At 60.8% G+C, this 19,185-nt stretch overlaps 1 protein-coding gene across 5 annotated transcripts; it reads left to right on the top strand.

Annotated features, from left to right (window-relative positions):
* The first annotated feature begins 1,031 nt into the window (after window positions 1-1,031).
* On the top strand, window positions 1,032-12,447 carry LOC119845760 (trophinin associated protein). Of its 5 annotated transcripts, none has more exons than XM_038378470.2 (17): window positions 1,032-1,192; window positions 2,274-2,564; window positions 3,804-4,023; window positions 4,757-4,926; window positions 5,575-5,668; window positions 5,919-6,037; window positions 6,577-6,785; window positions 7,162-7,208; window positions 7,812-7,969; window positions 8,381-8,474; window positions 8,647-8,771; window positions 9,295-9,393; window positions 9,703-9,777; window positions 10,203-10,310; window positions 10,483-10,816; window positions 11,096-11,307; window positions 11,720-12,447. In XM_038378470.2, exons 2-17 carry the CDS (start codon window positions 2,328-2,330, stop codon window positions 11,813-11,815), a joined length of 2,397 nt encoding a protein of 798 aa, XP_038234398.1. In that variant the 5' UTR covers window positions 1,032-1,192; window positions 2,274-2,327; the 3' UTR covers window positions 11,816-12,447. The 5 variants fall into 5 exon arrangements, with proteins under 5 accessions (XP_038234398.1, XP_038234400.1, XP_038234397.1 ...); XM_038378472.2 differs by having other exon boundaries at window positions 1,073-1,192; window positions 7,165-7,208; XM_038378469.2 differs by having other exon boundaries at window positions 1,098-1,192; window positions 2,249-2,564.
* The last annotated feature ends 6,738 nt before the right edge of the window (window positions 12,448-19,185 follow it).

Genomic DNA, 19,185 nt, shown 5'->3' on the forward strand with positions numbered 1-19,185 from the left:
GAGTGACCTGGAGCTGGGCTATAAGCTCTGTGACATCTTGATGTGATCTGGAGCCAGGCTGTGACCCTGTGACCCCTTGGCATGATCTGGAGCCAGGCTGTGACCCCTGTGTGACGAAGCGGGACTGTTCTTAATGTTTCCTCTGAATAGGGTGGGGGTGCCTCAGTTTCCCCATGGCAGTTCTTAAGCATCTAGGGGGTGGGATAAGGGTGTATGATCGAGGCAGAGCCCTAGAGGGCAGGTGTGGGCAGGGGTCTGGACACAGAGAATGGCCGACACCCTGTTTCCTGGCAGCTGATGGCCTGGGCCTTCCCCCCTGCAAGGTGAGAGCTAAAGGGTCGGAGAACAAAGGAATCCGGTGCCCTCCTGGCCCGGGAAAGGGACAAAGCCCGGGGGGGGCTGGAGGGGGAGGCAGCTGGGGCTGGCTGGGGACATGGAGTGAAGGGCAGACGGGGTTGTCTGGCTCCCTGCCCCCCAACATGGACCCGGCTGAGGGGTCCTGTTCTCTGCCCCCACAAGCTCCGTGTTAGCCCCTGTTCCTGTCGTCTAATGAACCTTCTGTGCTACTGGCTGAGAGCCCCGTCTGGCCCCCCGGGACCCGCCTGGGCGGACTGGCTGGGGGGGGCTGGCTGCTCCGAGGTCCGACCAGGAAGGGGGGGCCGGGGGCTGTGCCCTGGGGACAGGCTGCTCCCAGAGCGTCGCCCGTGACCTCGTGACCCCGTGACCTGACCCGGAGCCGGGCCCCAAGACATGGGGGGGCCTCAGCTCTTCTCCCGCCAGACCCGGCCCATCCGCCCGCCGCTCTACCCACGCCCTGCTCTATGGTCTGGCTCTTCTCTATGGTCTATACGCCCCAGCTCCCTTCAGCTCAGATCTCGCGAGATCCTCGACTTCCGCTGGGCGACCTTTTCCCGCCCCCCGCGCGCCTGATAGGCCGGAACGGGAGGCGGGCGGTGGGAGGGGCGGACAGCGCCGACCAATCCGTCACCGCAGCTCCGCCCTACGCCTTGCGTCGCCCTGGCACCGCCTCCCTTGCTCCCGATTGGCCCGCTCTAGGATCGAACCCGCCCCCCAGGCGGAGGCAGGTGACCAATCAGCGCCGTTAGTATTTTACAAACCAGCGGGGAGCTGCAGCCTGGTCCCGAGCTGCTGGGCTGAGCGGGGCGGACGCAACCGAATCAACCGGGAGCAGGTGGGGGAGCCCTAGGGGACGGGGCCCTGGGCATATGGGGGGCTTCCCTGAGTTGGGGGTCAAGGGGGGGTCCCTGGCCTGAGGGTCCCGAGGTGGGGGGCAGTAGAGGGGGGACCCCCTCGGGGTTCCTGGCGTGGGGGGTGTTTGGGGATGAGGTGTCCATGGGGGGCCCTGGGGTGGGGAGTAGGTGGGCCCAAGGTGGGGTTCCCAGTTGTGGGGGGTTTCTGGGGGTGTCAGACATGAGGAGTGGGGGTCCCTGGCCTGAGGATGAGGGAAGCTCCCAGGTTGGGGGCAGTAGAGGGGGGACTCCCCCGGGAGAGTGTGGGGATGGGGTGTACTTGGGGAATTCCTCGGGGTGGAGAGTATCCGTGGGGGATCCCTGAGGTGGGGGCCTAGGAGGGTAGTTGGCAGGGGGGTTTCTGGGGACTGTAGTGGTTGGATGCATCCCTGGAGGGGTCCCTGTGGGGGGAGGTGGGGTTCCCTGAGAACAGTGGGGTGGGGGATTCTCTGGGCTGTTGCCCAGCGGGGGGGTCCCTGGGGACCAGCAGAAGGGGGGTATGGGTGGGGGGCAGTAGTGGGTTGTGCAGACCTGTGGCAGGGCATAACGTGGTGGGTGGGACGGAGGAGACGGTCGGGCAGAGGTTGCAAGTGGGTGCAAACTGCAGGGACTTGTTGGCCTCGGCCCTTGGGGTGTGGGTGAGTCTCCCCTGGGGCTGGGGCTGGTGGCATTATGCACGGGGCAGAGAGCCTGTGGCTAGTGTTGACCCTTCGCTAGCCATGCAGCTCCCTGGCTGGCCCAGAAGTGATGGGCTCCATGCGCTGCATGAAATGGGCTAGTGAACTGGGGCAGACTCTGCAGTGGCCAGGATCCAGCCACACGGGGTCATTGCTCTGGGTGTGTAGCCAGTCCCCAGCTGGCTCGGGAGGGAATTCCCCATGGGCTAGTGCTGCCAGCTCAGGTCTAGCCAGGGGGCTGGACTTGAAGAGCCCATCAGTGGGTCTACTCTGCCATGGTGGGGAGGTGGTTACACGCTCTGTAAGTTACACCCTCTTCAGCTCCTGGGAGCCTCTCTTCCTCCAGGTGCAAATGCCAGGAAAGGCGCTGCGGTGACTTTGCTTGGTGCAGCTGTCAAAAATGGCCCAGGTCGGGAAGAGTCCGGAATGGGCTTCCTTTGCCCACCCATCTCGGGGCAAATGGAAAGGGAGCTGCTCCCTGGACAGGAGCGAGCCACAGCCGGGAAAGGAGAACAAGCCGTCTGCCTGGGACAGGTCAGACATGCAGAGCCGCAGCAAGATCCCTGTCCTGTCCAAAAGCCGTCTGCCCCCGGACTTCCAGCAGCTGCACCAAGCCTGGGAGAGCCAGTTCCAGAAGGTGAATGGAGGGCGAGGGGCCAGCCTCGAAGCACCATTTGTTGGCTGGTCCCTGTGCTCAGGAGAGAGCTGCGTGGAAAAACACTTGGGGCACAGCCGAGACACACAGCAGGGGCCTGTGCCACTGTGGAGCCTAGACCCCTATTTACCCTTTTGTGCGTGAGAGCTGGTACGCTCGGCTCGCTTGGAATGTGCTCGCTTCCAAAACAGGGTGCTGGTGCCTGTGTGCTCCTGCTGATCCACAGTTTCCTTTAACAGGGGCAGGGCAAACTCTGGTGCCCCAAGCCCCTGGGCGCGCGGCGTGAAGTGCCTTAATTGCCCAGCACGTTGTTAGCAGATAATCTGATTCTGGTGCATCTGATCCTGGCTGGTCCAATGTTCTAGCCGATGCCCCCTCTCTCCAGGTCATATGGCCACGGCTGTCATCCACTGGGAGCATCCCTGAGAAGAGCTGGGGTCAGCTGGCAGGGTGCTCTGAGCCCCTCTTCCACTGGGATGCTGTGTTCCAAGGCACAAAATAGCCCACATTTCTTGTGCTGCAGCTTCAGCTGATTATGATCACCTTGTCACTCCAGAGCTATGGACAGGCTGTGGGGGTGTGCCCCTGGTTTGACACTAGTATGGGACCAAAATCTTTATTAAAATGAGAAAAGGGGTGTGTGGAGAAAGTAGTGGGTAAGAGCAAAGAGCAGGGGAGACAAGCCCCTGGGTTCCGTAGCTGTCTTTGGGACAGGGAATGTGGTGTAGTGGTTAGGGCAGCGGCTGGGAGTCAGGCCTCCTGGGTTCCATTCCCACCTCTGTGACTGATGTGTGATGTCAGGCAAGATGCTTCCACGCCTAGTGCCTCAGTTTCCCTCTCTAATGGGGATGCGTCTCTTGCTCCTTACGCTTATGGCAGTAGGTAAAGGACAGGCATGATGCACGGCGCCCCATACCGCGTCCATGTTTGTCGCTGCGGTGTAGGTACGCCTGGCAGCGAAAGGCTCCGGCCATAGGGAAAGGCTCTGGCAGTGGGGAGTCAGCAGGGTCTGACACTCGATAGCAGTGTAGACATGGGAGATGCTGCTTGGGTGCATAAAGCTGTGTAGGCAGTGTACCCGGGGGATCAGGTGTGGATGACACTCGCCTCAACTGGGTCTCACTGCCGTGCTTGTGGGGTGTGCAGCGTTCGCACTCTGCATACCTTCATCTCCCAGGTGCTGCACCTAGCTGCAGGGTGACTGTCTTTCTGTCCTGCCAGGGGAAAGCTGCCGGTAAGAAGCCCTGTCCGCAGACCTGTCCCTTTAACCTGACCTGCAAAGGGGACAAGTTCCACATTGATACGGCTGCAGCCACGGAGCCGCCGGCGGGATCCCCAGATCCACTGAGCAGAAGCCAGCCCAGAGGCGCCCTGGAGGAGATACAGCTGGGGGCAGCAGCCCAGAAGACCACGCCAGGCACCAGCATCCCCAGTGGCAAAGGTACGGGCTCTTGTGCTGAAAACCAGTGCTGGTACAGTCCCAGCCTCTGCCAGCAGGGGGCCCCAGGCTCGATTCCTCATGCCTGTCTCCTGCTGTGATGCTCTCACATCTCACAAGCTAAGCAGGACTGAGTCTGGACACATGTGGATGGGAGACCTGTAGAGACAACTGGTTGCTGCAGGAAACTGTGCTGGCAACTTGTACTTGGGGCTCTTCCCACCGAGTCAGTGCTGGCCCTGGTCCCCCAGTGTGGGCCTGGGGTGCTCGGCGGCAGGAACGGGGTAGGGGGCTGCTGAGCACCGTCCCCTGGGGGCACTGTGCAGTTGGAGTACCATCTTTCTGATGAGTGGTGAAGCCCAGGGACTGGCTACCTCTGCCAGGTGCCACGGCACATTTCCCAAATGCCCAGGCCCAGAACCCTGGCGTTTCATTGGGCATTGGGCCTCATGTCCTGGCCCAGCTCCAGCTCCGGTAAGTGCATTCATTGCCCTGGCAATGTCGGCTGCCTTCGGGATTCTTTGCTGTCTAGTCCTGCAGTGTTGCTTTGCACTGTGACCTGGTGGCAGCACTCTGCCCCAGAGGTGGCCGCATTTCAGTGCAGGGTGATCTTGTAAAGCATTTTGGGGTCATTCAGGATGAAAGACTGGCTAAGATCACGGGATGTGGGGGGCCAAGCTACCTGTGGCTTAGTGGTTCCGTTTTGGCCCTTTGACCACCGTGGTATCTCTTGCAGAAGTTGGCTCAGTGGAGTTCGTGGCTGACCCGGTGGCTTTGGCCAGCATCCTCTCCAATGTGGGGCTGGCAAACAGCACGCTGGGTGTGGCCAGGAAACCCAGCCTGGCCCAGCGGGTCCCTCTGAGGGGGAGCAGGGGCAACCCGGTCCACGCCAGCAGGTCTGCACGGGTAAGTCCTGTCATCCCGGGCCCAGCTGTGGAACCAGCTCCCTGCTCACTCTGTGGCTGGCTGGCCCGCCCTGTTGTGGATCCACCTGGCTCACTCTGAGCCCTGGGGCTGGCACTCAATAGGGTCAGCACAGGTCCTGCAGTAGCTCATCAGCTCATGCTGATGGGCCATGGAGGGAGGGGACTCTTCTTTTAAAGGGAAACTATTAACAAATTGTCCTCCTTGTAAGCGGGGGCGGGGTAGTGGGGGACTTGGTGCCAGGACTCCTGGGTTCTACCTCAGCTCTGGGAGGAGAGCAGGGTCCAGTGGGCTAGGGCGAGGAAGGGTCTGGACTCTAGGATCCTGGGTGCTACCACCGGTTCTGGGAGGAGAGTGGAGGTGGGAGTCCTAGGTTCTATTCCTAACTGGCTACGTTGTCTCTTTCCCCATATGTAAGAGGGAGATGACGGCCTCCTTTCTACGGTGGGCTGAGGTCTGAGCTCCTTTGTCTGTAAATTGCTTTGATGTCTCGAGGAAGTTCTGACTTCTCCGCTTTTCTCCTGAACACGACGAGCTTGCAGCCCCCTCACACTAGGGCTATAGTAAGGGGTGGGTCTGGGACCCACTTTCCTAACTGGCCTCCCTGGCTGCTTCTCTCTTTTCCCCCAGACTGTGTGTGGCTCCCTGTACGTGGCCTCAAGGACCCCTGCCTTGTGCCCGGATCCAGCCCGCACCTCCTGCTTCTCCCGGCTGGCAGCTAAAGGTACAGCCCCCTGGCTCCTGCAGCTGGGGGCCTGGGTGGCCCTGGGTAGGGTGGATGGTGCAATGCAGGAGCAGCTTCCCCAGAAGGTGACCTTGCTGCAGGAAGCTGCCTGCATGGGGGAGAAGGGAAGGGAGCCTGGCTGCATCTGCTGATCCTGGGCCCTTTGGCGTCATTAATATAGCGTTGATTGCTTCCCGGGCCCACTCTCAGCTCGTTGCATGACTCCTGCCCTCTCTGCTCTGGCCCCCAGATGCAGCTCGTCGAGCCACACTGGATCCTGCTCAGCACGGTGGCCTGCTCCTTAAATCTCAGCAGATCCAGGCCCTGTCAGCGACACTGAGGGATCTGGGGTCTTGTGCCCAGCCCGCGGTGAGTGCTGTCTGTGCTGGCTGGTTCCAACCTTCCTCTCTGCCTGGCTGGAGATGCCATCAGAGGGCAGTGGGGCACCCGCAGGGTTTGGAGGGGCTGCACTAGGTCCCAGCTCCAGCTGGCAATGCCCCTCTGGGCTGGTGCTGGAGGGTGCTGTCTGCCTCCAGTGCTTAAGGAGGCACCCTGGGACTGACAGCTGGGAGGGGGCCTCGGGGGGGGGTTGGGGGAGGGTGCAGGGGACTCCTTGTATTGGCCTCATTCCCTGCACAGCCCACGGCACTGGGTTCCTCTGCTCCAGAACCTGCCCTAGTCCACACCTGGCCTGGGCCAGCTGCCTCCCCTGTACCCCTGCAGCTCGTGTCTGCTGCTCCCACGGCCCCTCAGGGTGGGTCACCATGGGGCTGGATGCTTTCTGTGGCTGATGGGGTGCCTGTCTCCAGGGTGGCTCAGATGCTCCAGTTCCTTCAGTTGGGGGCAGGGTGCTGTAGGTACCATGTGCCTGCCCAGCCCCCATTGAACCAGGTTTCTCTCGGCACCAGGGGCACCCCGCTCTGCAGAGACTGGGCAAAGGGGCGAAGGAGGCGTGTCGGGGGCGCCCGCATCTCATTGCCACGGCGATGCAGAGTGAACCAGCCAAGAGCCAGGAAACCGGTGGAACCAATGACCAGTCCAGCAATGGCAGGCCGGGGTCCTTGAGCGATGGCAAAGGGGGCAAGGCTGGTACTAGGGGGCAGAGTGCAGCCCACAGGTGACAGGGGAGCTCGCCATTAATGGGTACGGGGGAGGAACATACCATTAAGTGCCCATCGCAGCTCTCGTGGGTCCATGATCGGCTGGGGGGTGCACAGCATGTACCTGGCATTCCCAAGGAGTATCTGCAGCCAGCACTGTCCCCGTCGCCTCGTCTGGAGCCAGGTTATGATGGATTATACAGCGGGGCCCTGTGCTGATACCCGGCCAACTCTCTACACACAGACCTCTGCCCCCTGCTGGGATCCTGAGCCGTGGGGGGGGTTCAGACCCAAGGGGCAGGGGAGCCTGGGACTCGCATGGCAAACAGTGCCCCGCACCTGCCCTAGCTGGCAGGGGTGGGGAATGAGCACCCCCTGTTTTCTCTGCTTCAGCAGCAGCTCACCCTCGAGGACAGATCCCATGGGAGCATCAGAGACAGGTAAGAGGCCATGTCCCGTAAGCCTGGAATAGATCCCAGGAGTCCTGACTCCCAGCACCCCCTGCTCTAACCCACCAGACCCCACTCACCTCCCAGAGCTGGGATAGAACCTAGGAGTCCTGACTCCCCAGCCTAGCCCAAATTCCATCTTGCCTTATGAGTGATGCAGTATCGGGCACTTCCACAGGCTACCATGATGCCCTTGTCGTCGTCCCCCACCCCGGTCCCTGCCCCCCATGGCTGATGACCGGGCTTGGAGGGGTTAGATTGATATCAGTCAGTGTCAGGATGTCGATTTCACTGGAATCCACGAACACGCCATCCATTGGAAGCATGGCCAGCCAGAGCTACCGTCCGGCCCTTCCTTTGCGGGGCTGGGCGAGTGATGTCCATAGTTTGTGTTTTAAGTGTTATAAACGTTTTGAATCTCAATGTGTACTGTCTCCACTCTGCTATTGTCTGACCCTGCAGCTCTGAACATTTAAATCGCTGGAAATAGGGGAAAAACGCTTAAAAACATTGACATTGGCCATCAGAAATGTAAACCAAACAGGACTTCTATTGAGCCAGTTGCTGACAGTCTCCTCTCCCCCATCCCTGCAGAGGAGTTCGTGCCGGACCTGGACGCCCTGGCCAGTGTCCTCTCCAACGTGGGACTGAGCCACGCTGCCCTGGGGCCCACAGGGAAGCTCAGCCTGGCTCGGAGGGTGCCAGTGAAGGGGCTGCGGTGCGTCCTGCCCTCCACTCAGGGGAGCCCCACGGTGAGCTGTTCAGGGGTCTTGAAGTCTGGCCTTGTGGCTTGGTCCTTGTTGGGATCATGTCTTCTATCTGGAACCCCCTGGGGCAGCTGGTGCTGGGGGCACTTCCTCTGCCTGGCGCTTTGTGGGATCCACACCCAGGGGGCTGGCACCACTGGGGCAGGAGGAGGGTATCTGGTCCCAGGATTCTAGCAGCTGGGCTGGCCCCTCCAGCCGTAGCTCGGCCCAGCCAGTGCCTGCGGCGATGGGGTTAGGTGCAGTCCTGGCTGCTGAGAGGTGGGCAGGGTAGCAGCAGCCCAACACAGGGGTTTAGGGTGTGCCTGGCCCTGGCCTCTGGCCCACAGGGGCTCAGCACCCTGCCCTTGCCATCTGCAGAGCAGAGGGGGCTGAGATGGCCTCTTCTCTCCCCCTCAGGGCAGCAGGACCTCGCTGCTGAGACCTCAGATCAGCATCCCCCCAAAGGGTGACTTCGGACGTGCCTCCTGCTACTCCACGCTGGGACTTAAAGGTACAGACCCCTCCCCTGCTCTTGGGATCCAGCGTGGGGGGCAGGAGCGGATGGGGGAGGGTCTGTTTGTGCTTGGATTCTGGGGGCTGCTTCTTATGCACGAGCCACAAGTCCCGGGGGTGGGGGGAGTCTGTGCCAGGGTTCACTGCCTTCAGCCTCCCCTTCTCTCCAGGTGCTGAGGCCCCGGATGGCCTCCAAGCAGCCCAGCTGGCTGGCACGCCCAGGACCCGGGAGATCAGCCGCTCTTCGCCCTTTGGCTCCGCCAGGAGGGTGCCTGTCACACAGCCCCAGTCCCTGGTTTGTACCCTCGAGCGGGGCAGGGGATTGGTCTGAGCAGCTCCTGTCACCCTGACTTGCCCTCTGCTCAACTGGTCCCCACCCTCACCAAATCTGACCCATAGATTGGACCAGGACGTCCCCTGGGGTCTGCCTAGGAGTTACAGCCGGGGGGCTGGGAGCCAGGACTTCTGGGTTCTGTCCCCAGCTTGGGGAGGGGAATCTAGTGGGTTGGACAGGGGGCGGGGCTGGGAGCCAGGACTCCTGGGTTCTCTCCTTGGCTGTGCTGCACAAACTGGTCCCTCTCCTGTCTGTAAGGCAGGGGGCTGCCAGGCTGGGCCCTGTTCAGTCCTGCCTGGGGTCCGTGTCCACGTGTCCTAGCAGGGACTCACTGCAGCGCCTGGTTCTCCAGCCAGGGGAGCCCAAGGAGACCCTGGCCAGTCCGTGCGGGGTCTGTTCCCTTGGGTGCAGGGCGGGGGCAGCCCCAGTCAGACCCAGCCCCTTGCGCTGGGCGCTGTCCACATGAAACCTTCTCCCCTTGCAGCGCGGCACCTGCTTCTCCACCCGCCGCCTGGCCGTCTTCTCCCGCACGCCCCGCACCGGGGGGGCCCTGGACAAGCGCCCAGCACAGGGAGTGCTGCAGGTGGGTGGGGATGGGGCTTTGGAGGAGCAGGGACAGATCAACTTGGTCCCAGAGTGCTGTGCCTGGATGGGGGAGGGGCCCGGCTCCTGGGCTGTTGGGGAGCAGTGGCCCTGCTCAGGGTCTGAGGGGTGGGGTGCCCCCTTGCTGACAGGCAGGTTCAGGGCTCTGCCAGCCCTTGCCTCCCCAGAGCTGAGCCAAGCCTGGGTGTCCGAGCCCCAGAACAAGCTGGGCTCCCGTCTGCAGGGGTGGTGGCGGTGGCCACGTCCCGTTTCCTGTAGGCCTTTGCTGACCCCGTGTTCCCATTTCTAGACCCGAGCCAGGTGGGCTGGTGGCCTCTCCCCGGAGCCTAGAAGCCCTGACCCCGATGAGTCAGCCCTGTCCTTGGTGAGTGCCTTGGGGCTGCGGGGGCGTGAGGAGACCCAGCCATTTAGCGGGGTCCTTTCCCAGATGGGGGATTCCCTTCCTTTGGCCAAATGCCAGCTGAGCCCATCCCATTCTGGGACAGCACCTCTGGGAGGGGAGGGGGCTGCAGTGGGGTCTGACCAATGTCTTGGGGGCTGTGTGACCTCCCCCCTCCAAGATCCTGTATCCTAGCTGAATTTGCCCCCCCATGGCAAAGAGCATGGGGGGGGTGCTGAGTGGGGGTTGGAATTGGACTGTCTTGCAGCTTCTGTGGGGAAGATCATTCCGTGCCCCCCCCACCTACCCTCCGGGAAGGGCCTGGGCTGAGTCCAGGCGGGGGCCCTGCAAGCGGGGAGGGGGTTCTGTGCTGGGTCTGGTCCCATGCCCCTAACGGTGCCTCCCCCCAGGAGAAGATTGTGGTGCGGCTCTTTGGGGACGGGGAGAGCCAGGCGTCCGTGGAAGCGTCAGTGAGGAAAGCGCTCACTCGGCCCGGCGAGGGGGGCAGCAAGACGCAGGTAGGAGGGGGGGGCCTGGCCCTGTCCTGCAGGCACGGGGGGCAGCCCCCAGTCTCCCGGGGGCAGCATGGCTTGAGAGGCCAGTATGGTGGTGAGGACGGGGTGGCCTCCCTCAGGTACTGTGGGGGCTGGGCTGGGGGGGTCCCGTTCTGATTCTCTCTCCTCCCGGCAGTGCATCGAGTTTCTGGCCCGGCTCCTGCGGAAGGAGGTGGAGGGGGCGGGCGGCTCCTCCAGCCTGGATGAGCTCCAGAGCCTGCTGGCTGCCTGCACCCCGTCACCCAGGCACCCCCGCACGCCCCCTCCCCTGCCAGCAGCTGGCGGCAGGCTGAAGCAACTCCCCTCCCCCTCTTCGTGCCAGGGCCCTGCCAGCAGGACAATGCCCCCGGCCTGCTCTGCGGCCTTCCCTGCGGCGGGCACCACGCTCACCTTCTCCTCCCAGCGGCCCGTCTGCTCCCACCCTCTCATCCGCTCCCTGAGGTCCCCTACTGCCAGCGGGGGCGCTGCAGGTAGGACATGGCTCCTTTACCCCGTCGCCGAGTGCCCCAGGGGGGCACCAGGGCCTCTTTGGACCCCCCCGTCCCCGTCCTTGTCTGCCTGCTACCTGGCTGCTGAGCTGATGGGAAATGGCCAATAGGGGGCGCTGGCTCTGATCCAGCCCCAGGGTGTTCAGGTCTCTATTGCTGTAGCCCCTGTGGCTGGCCAGACCTGGGGGCTGGGAGGGGGAACGGGACGGACGGACTGTGGGCTCCAGGCCCCCAGTGGCTCACGCTCGCTCTCACCTGCAGGGGCCAGGGCTGCCCCTGCCACACCCCCCTCCTGCGTGGCCCTGGTGAAGCAGCGGCTCAGGGACCTGCTCAGTGCCCCCCAGCGCTTCCAAGAGGCCTGCCTGGACGACGAGTGTGCCTTCTACATGAGCCGGCCCCTCGGCAGCCGGCCCCCAGCCCCCCGCTGCTGCATGGACCCTGTGGCCATGCTGCTGGAGGCCCAAGAAACCACAGTGAGTCGGGGGCGGCTGGATTGGGGGGGGTGAAAACGCTGGCCTCTCCCCTCAGTGTCTGTTCCCTGGGGTCTCCTGCATTTGAGGGGTGGGGGCTGAGCCCTGGTGCCAAACCAACTGGTCCCTGGGGAAAGAAGAACTGAATCAGGACTCCTGGGTTCTCTCCCAGACTCTAGGGGGTTTGGGGAGGGGCAGGGACCTGGACTCCTGGATTCTCTGCCTGGCCCTGGAAGAGGGAGCTAGTGGTTTAGTGAGGTGGATGCTGGGAGCCAGGACTCCTGGGCTCTATGCCCAGCGTGGGGAGGGGAGGGCACTGGAAAGCAGAACTCCTGGGTCCCAGCTGTGTGCACTGGCGGGGGGGGGGGAGTGTATGTCACGAGATAAGATCCCAGCCTCAGTCTCTCCCCTCCAGCACTTTATCCCCATCGTGCAGCTGGCACCTGGTGGCCCCCCAGGGGAAGCCAGGAGTTCCCTACAGGCAGCCCTGCCACTCCAGCCCTTGAGATGACGGAGGGGAACCAGACCCGCTTGAGCCGGCGCCTGCCCAGGTCCTGCCGCAGATCTACTCCCCACTGGCAGTTGTGGCAGGGGCTCCCCCCAGCACAGGTGGGGTCTGGCATGCCCCCCGCCCACGTCCTATGCCCATGGATGGGCCGGGCGGGCACCTCTCGTTCTTCTTTCCAGGGGCACATCGGTGGCACTGGGCAGGCCCCACGTCACCCTGGCCTGTCCAGGACTCCTGACCTGAAGGTTGCTTCTCGAGCCAGCCCCCCCCCCGGACCCCTCACTGGAGATGCTGCCTCGAGCGCTGGGGGGCGAGCAAGGCAGCCTCTGGCACCCCCTACTGGCCTCTGCCCAGCTGCTGCTCAGGCCGGGCCTGTCACATCACCTGCACGCCAGAGTTCCCAGCCCCACCAGCTGCCCCTAGCCTGGATCACAGGCTCTGCGCCTTCCCGTGTGATCTGCAGGCACGTCAGTGGCCCCTGCAAAGTCTCCAGGACCTCCTTGGGCCCAGCCCCCCTTGGCCCCTCTCTCTATTTATTACCAGCCCAAAGCCCGGGGCCTGGGAAGCAGCAAACTCGTTTTGAAGGATGAGCTGTCTGTTACTACGGCACCCTAATAAAGTATTGTTTACACTTGGCTGCTGTTGTGGGGTCTCCTGTTTTGCTATAGGCCCTGTTTCCTGGCAGCTGATGGCCTGGCCCTTCTCCCCCCCCCCCCCCGCAAGGTGAGAGCTAAAGGGTTGGAGAACAAAGGGATCCAGTGACCTCCTGGCCTGGGAAAAGGACAAAGCCCAGAGGAGGGGGGGCTGGAGAGAGTTTCAGGTTGGGGCTGGCTGGGGACATGGAGTGAAGGGCAGATGGGGTTGTCTGGCTCACTGCCCCCCAAAATGGACCCGGCTGAGGAGTCCTGTTCTCTGCACCTACAAGCTCTGTGTTGGACCATGTTCCTGTTGTCTAATAAACCTTCTGTTTTACTGGCTGGCTGAGAGCCACATCTGACTGTGGAGTTGGGGGGCAGGACCCTCTGGCTTCCCCAGGACCCCGCCTGGGGGGCTCGCTGTGGGAAGCGCACGGAGGGGCAGCGGATGCTGAATGCTCCAAGGTCAGACCCAGGAAGGGGGCAGCCGGGTGAGCTGTGTGTCCTGCAGACAGGCTGCTCCCAGAGAGGAGACTCCCCCAGAGTCCTGACTGGCTTCGTAGGGAGCAGTTCCAGAGCATCGCCCGGGGACTCCGTGACAACTGGTGGCAGAGGTGGGATGTACTGCACCCCACAGATGGCACTTCCTGCAGTAAGTGACTGGGGAGCAGTAAAACGAAGGGGGATTGACCGGGACCAGGCGTGCTCAAGATTCAGAGAGAGATGGTTTCGGGGGGGGCGGTTAACCCCTCGGAGTGTGTGACCAGCGAGAAGGACTGTGCAGTAATGGGGTCCCCCTGGGGACTGCGGGGAGCAGTCTCAGGGTGGAGGAGCCTACGGCTTGGCCCTGGGAGAGAGAAGGACTTTTGCAGTAAGAGGGTTCCCCTGGGGATTGCAGCGAGCAGACCCGGGGCAGAGGAGTCTGCAGCTCAACCCTGGCACAGAGGTGGTGACCTCGAGAAGGGCTGGCACCTAAGGGGTTCTCCCTGGAAACTGTGGGGAGCTGAGAGCACACAGGCCTCTGAGTTCACAGCAACTTGGGAAGAGCGGAGTGATGGCCTGTCACCATCTCCTTAAGAAGGACATTGTAACCCTGTGCAAAAAGAGAGGGTTGCACATTGGAAAGTTCACCAAAGCACAGTTAATCGTGTAGCTGGAGGAGGATGATCACTGTAAGGAGCAGGTTCCTGGACCCCAGATGGGGCTATAGCAGGATCTGGGAGCATCTTGAGTAGTAGCCAGGCATCCCCAAGACTCCTGTCCCCTACCAGCTGGGGGTCTTCATGATCGGGTTCCCCATCTGGGGATTGGAGCCGAGGACAGAGAGAGACAGCAAGAGCCTGAGAAGGAGCTGCAGCAGCAGCATGAACAGAGAGGCAGAGGGGACCTCCCAGGGGTGAGTGGGGATAGACCCCGGGTTGCCAGTTCCCCAAGGAACCTTGAGACTAAATTGCTGCCCCTGGTTAAGCATGGGGGGATGTGGATGCCCCCTTCACTGCCTTGGAGCAGGCTGGCAATTTGAACAAGGGGGACCCTCTGTCAAGCTCCCACTGTCTAGCTCCCTTGCTGGGTCCCAAGGCCATAGACTCCGTCAGCCAGATGGAGTGGGAGCCTGTCCACCTCCCGACCCTGGTCCCAACCTACATGTCTGTGTGGAGTTTCCTGGGGCCAGGCCCCTCGGATCCCCAGTGGGAGCAGAAGGTGATGGCCATGGGACGACGTTCCTGGGGTCGCGAGATCCTGGGACAGAGAAAACTGTTGTCAGGCCCCTGGTGGTGCAGCCTCAGATGCTGAGGGGCTGTGTGAGCTGGGTGAGGGTCCCAGGGATGAAGCCCTTTGCCCTGCTTATGGCCTAGATCCCTGTGCAGACCCCTGCACATACCTGCCCTCTAGGGCTCTGCAACGATCATACACCCTTATCCCATCACCTAGATACTTAAGAACTTCATAGGGGAAACTGAGGCACCTCTACAATATTCAGAGGAAACATTTAAGAACAGTCCTGCTTCATCACACCATCACCTTTCCCTCCCCCTGGAGGTCTGAGGGGCCCAACCCCAGGAGACTCCACACAGACATAGGTTGGGACCAGGAGTGGGAGCCTGTCCACCTCCCCCCCATCTGGCTCACTGAGTCTATGGCCTGGGGACCCAGCAAGGGAGCTAGATACTGGAGCAGAGCAGAGAGTGGCTCTGGCCCAAACCGCCTCCAGTCCCAGCCCTGTAACATGGGCTGGTGGGCATGTGTCCCCCCAACATTTATCCATTCTGCCTCCCCTCGCCCAGGAGTGGGTGGTTGATGGGGGGTGGGAGCTGGTTTGGGGGGAGGGAACGGACCCATGAAAAACAGGCTGGGGGGAGGGAGTGAACTCCTGTCGAATAGCAGGGCCCTGGCCCTGGCCCTGTCTCAGCGCTGCCTTCCCAGCCTGATCTGCCGATTACCGGCATCCCGGGGCAGCGGGCGGGGAGCTCATTACAGGTGGGCGCTGCTGGGCAGCCATCAGCGCGGTGACAGGGCCAGCTGGCACAGATGGGAGGGTGTGGGAGGGATGGTACTGGGCCCGTGTGTGCACGTGGCCTGTCTGCCTGCACACGCCTGTGCACCAAGAGCGTCACCCCCCTGGGGGACCCGACAGGCTGCAGGTAGCACACAGCCAGCGGTGTCATTACTGATGTTCTGCAGACACGGTGGGGGGCAGGCATGTCCCACTGGGGCACCATGTGTGCATGGAGCTATCACGGCCACTAGGCAGGGCCCGCTGGCAGGGGGATGCATTGCACACGCTACACATCTGCATGGGCGGGGTTGGGATACAGACACGACGTGTATAACATGACTGGAGCACGGATGGCCAGGTCATGCTATGTGCATACAGACAAACACGTGGGGGCAGGCATGCTGCCCATTCAGGGCAGGCTGGGGGTGGCCACACTACTTCCCCCTCCAACACCCAGGTGCAAGGTTGCACACAGGGCATGGGGGTCGCACAAGGGGCCCAGCTGCTGGTGTGTGACCTGAAATCTCCTAGCAGGACACTGCCCTCCCATAACTGACACGGGGGGGCACTGCACCCCCCAGGCTGGGTGGCAGTGGGGATGGGGGTTACTTTGTCTCTCTTGGGGCAGTTTGCAGGGTGAGCAGGAGAAACGGCAGGGCTCAGAGCTGCCAAAGCCCAGGGGTGCTCAGTGCAGGATGTGGGGTGTCTCAGACAGTATGAGGGGGGAATCTGGGGAGAGCCGTGCCTGAGTGCCCCATCTATGCCTCCTCTCTTTCACCACCATCAAAGCCCCCAGTCCCCTCCCCATGGCTGCCCCCTCATCTGGCCAGGGTGGGATCAAGGGGGGATCTTGTGAAAAACACTCCAGTGAGATGCATGCCCATCCCTGTGCAATGTAGCTGGTGCTCAGATGCCTTGCCCCACCCCAGCAGTGGCTGCATTTCTGCCCTGGGCGGGAGAGCCCTGTGCTGTGATGCACCATAGCTGTATGGCACCCCTACCCCACATAGAATCATAGAATCATAGAATCTCAGGGTTGGAAGGGACCCCAGAAGGTCATCTAGTCCAACCCCCTGCTCAAAGCAGGACCAAGTCCCAGTTAAATCATCCCAGCCAGGGCTTTGTCAAGCCTGACCTTAAAAACCTCTAAGGAAGGAGATTCTACCACCTCCCTAGGTAACGCATTCCAGTGTTTCACCACCCTCTTAGTGAAAAAGTTTTTCCTAATATCCAATCTAAACCTCCCCCATTGCAACTTGAGACCATTACTCCTCGTTCTGTCATCTGCTACCATTGAGAACAGTCTAGAGCCATCCTCTTTGAAACCCCCTTTCAGGTAGTTGAAAGCAGCTATCAAATCCCCCCTCATTCTTCTCTTCTGCAGACTAAACAATCCCAGCTCCCTCAGCCTCTCCTCATAAGTCATGTGCTCTAGACCCCTAATCATTTTTGTTGCCCTTCGCTGTACTCTTTCCAATTTATCCACATCCTTCTTGTAGTGTGGGGCCCAAAACTGGACACAGTACTCCAGATGAGGCCTCACCAGTGTCGAATAGAGGGGAACGATCACGTCCCTCGATCTGCTCGCTATGCCCCTACTTATACATCCCAAAATGCCATTGGCCTTCTTGGCAACAAGGGCACACTGCTGACTCATATCCAGCTTCTCGTCCACTGTCACCCCTAGGTCCTTTTCCGCAGAACTGCTGCCGAGCCATTCGGTCCCTAGTCTGTAGCGGTGCATTGGATTCTTCCATCCTAAGTGCAGGACCCTGCACTTATCCTTATTGAACCTCATTAGATTTCTTTTGGCCCAATCCTCCAATTTGTCTAGGTCCTTCTGTATCCTATCCCTCCCCTCCAGCGTATCTACCACTCCTCCCAGTTTAGTATCATCCGCAAATTTGCTGAGAGTGCAATCCACACCATCCTCCAGATCATTTATGAAGATATTGAACAAAACGGGCCCCAGGACCGACCCCTGGGGCACTCCACTTGACACCGGCTGCCAACTAGACATGGAGCCATTGATCACTACTCGTTGAGCCCGACAATCTAGCCAGCTTTCTACCCACCTTATAGTGCATTCATCCGGCCCATACTTCCTTAACTTGCTGACAAGAATGCTGTGGGAGACCGTGTCAAAAGCTTTGCTAAAGTCAAGAAACAATACATCCACTGCTTTCCCTTCATCCACAGAACCAGTAATCTCATCATAAAAGGCGATTAGATTAGTCAGGCATGACCTTCCCTTGGTGAATCCATGCTGACTGTTCCTGATCACTTTCCTCTCCTCTAAGTGCTTCAGGATTGATTCTTTGAGGACCTGCTCCATGATTTTTCCAGGGACTGAGGTGAGGCTGACTGGCCTGTAGTTCCCAGGATCCTCCTTCTTCCCTTTTTTAAAGATGGGCACTACATTAGCCTTTTTCCAGTCATCCGGGACTTCCCCCGTTCGCCACGAGTTTTCAAAGATAATGGCCAAGGGCTCTGCAATCACAGCCGCCAATTCCTTCAGCACTCTCGGATGCAATTCGTCCGGCCCCATGGACTTGTGCACGTCCAGCTTTTCTAAATAGTCCCTAACCACCTCTATCTCTACAGAGGGCTGGCCATCTCTTCCCCATTTTGTGATGCCCAGCACAGCAGTCTGGGAGCTGACCTTGTTAGTGAAAACAGAGGCAAAAAAAGCATTGAGTACATTAGTTTTTTCCACATCCTCTGTCACTAGCTTGCCTCCCTCATTCAGTAAGGGGCCCACACTTTCCTTGGCTTTCTTCTTGTTGCCAACATACCTGAAGAAACCCTTCTTGTTACTCTTGACATCTCTTGCTAGCTGCAGCTCCAGGTGCGATTTGAGACCATTCAGATACACATATTCACTCACCATTCAGATACACAGATTCACATACAGAGTCGCACTCACACCCACAGACACATGCACTGACCAATGTGGTTAATTAACACTAATTGGCCAAGCAAAGGGGCTGGAATTGGAGACAAGGCTGGGAAAAGGTTTCCTATAACTGTGATCACCCTGACAGCAGTGCCCTGGTGGGAGCCCAGCGCTGTGAACTTCCCCACAGCAGTGTCCTGGACTCAGGACTCTGGTGTTGCAAGCTTCCTGACAGCAGTGCCCAGGACCTCAGTGTGACTGTTCTTAATGTTTCCTCTGAACAGTGTGGGGGTGCCTCAGTTTCCCCTGTGCAGTTCTTAAGTATCTAGGTGGTGGGATAAGGGGGCATGATCCTTGCAGAGCCCTAGAGGGCAGGTGTGGGCAGGGGTCTGGACACAGAGAATGACCGACACCCTGTTTCCTGGCAGCTGATGGCCTGGCCCTTCCCCACTGCAAGGTGAGAGCTAAAGGGTTGGAGAACAAAGGAATCCGGTGACCTCCTGGCCTGGGACAGGGACAAAGCCCAGAGGAGGGGGGGCTGGAGGGGGAGTCAGTTTGGGGCTGGCTGGGGACGAGGAGTGAAGTGTAGATGGGGTTGTCTGGCTCACTGCCCCCCAAAATGGACCAAGTTGAGGGGTCTTGTTCTCTGCACCTACTAGCTCTGTGTTAGACCATGTTCCTGTCGTCTAATAAACCTTCTGTTTTACTGGCTGGCTGAGAGTCACGTCTGACTGCGGAGTTGGGGGGCAGGACCCTCTGGCTTCCCCAGGACCCCGCCTGGGTGGACTCGCTTTGGGAAGCACACGGAGGGGCAGAGGATGCTGGATGCTCCGAGGTCAGACCCAGGAAGGGGGAAGCCGGGTGAGCTGTGTGTCCCGCAGACAGGCTGCTCCGAGAGAGGAGACTTCCCCAGAGTCCTGCCTGGCTTCGTAGGGAGCAGCTCCAGAGCATCGCCCTCAGTGCGTGATGCTCAGTGCGGTGAGCTTCCCAACAGCAGTGCCCTGTGTGTGCACTTCCCAGCAGATGTGTCGCTCGTTGGTGAGGACTCCTAGTGGTCAGAGAAGGGGAGGTGCGGTGCCCCAGACCCTGGGGAGACAGAGAAGCCCGGAGAGGCCCCCGGGCTGGCAAGGAAGGCGTTAAAGTGCCCGCAGCCACCTCTTTGGGGGTGGAGGGGCCATGAGCATTCGCGGGCCAGGGAAGGAGCCAGGATCCTGGAGCAGTGACTTGGTGACACATGTTAAATGCATCAGTGGGGGAAGGGAGGGCAGACCGGCAGCAAGGCAGGGGTTAAAAAGAGGGGTCACACCCAGACCCAGAATCCCCTTGGCCTCAGCCTGAGGCTCTG

Source organism: Dermochelys coriacea, chromosome 20, assembly GCF_009764565.3.
Source record: "Dermochelys coriacea isolate rDerCor1 chromosome 20, rDerCor1.pri.v4, whole genome shotgun sequence".
Lineage (NCBI taxonomy): Eukaryota > Metazoa > Chordata > Testudines > Dermochelyidae > Dermochelys > Dermochelys coriacea.

Excerpts from the sequence above, each read along its gene's own strand:
- LOC119845760 (XM_038378470.2), top strand. The coding sequence starts at position 2,328 with ATGGCCCAGGTCGGGAAGAGTCCGGAATGGGCTTCCTTTGCCCACCCA. Across the intron at positions 5,669-5,918 it reads CTCCCGGCTGGCAGCTAAAG|ATGCAGCTCGTCGAGCCACA; the intron begins GTACAGCCCCCT and ends TCTGGCCCCCAG. Across the intron at positions 7,209-7,811 it reads CATGGGAGCATCAGAGACAG|AGGAGTTCGTGCCGGACCTG; the intron begins GTAAGAGGCCAT and ends CCATCCCTGCAG.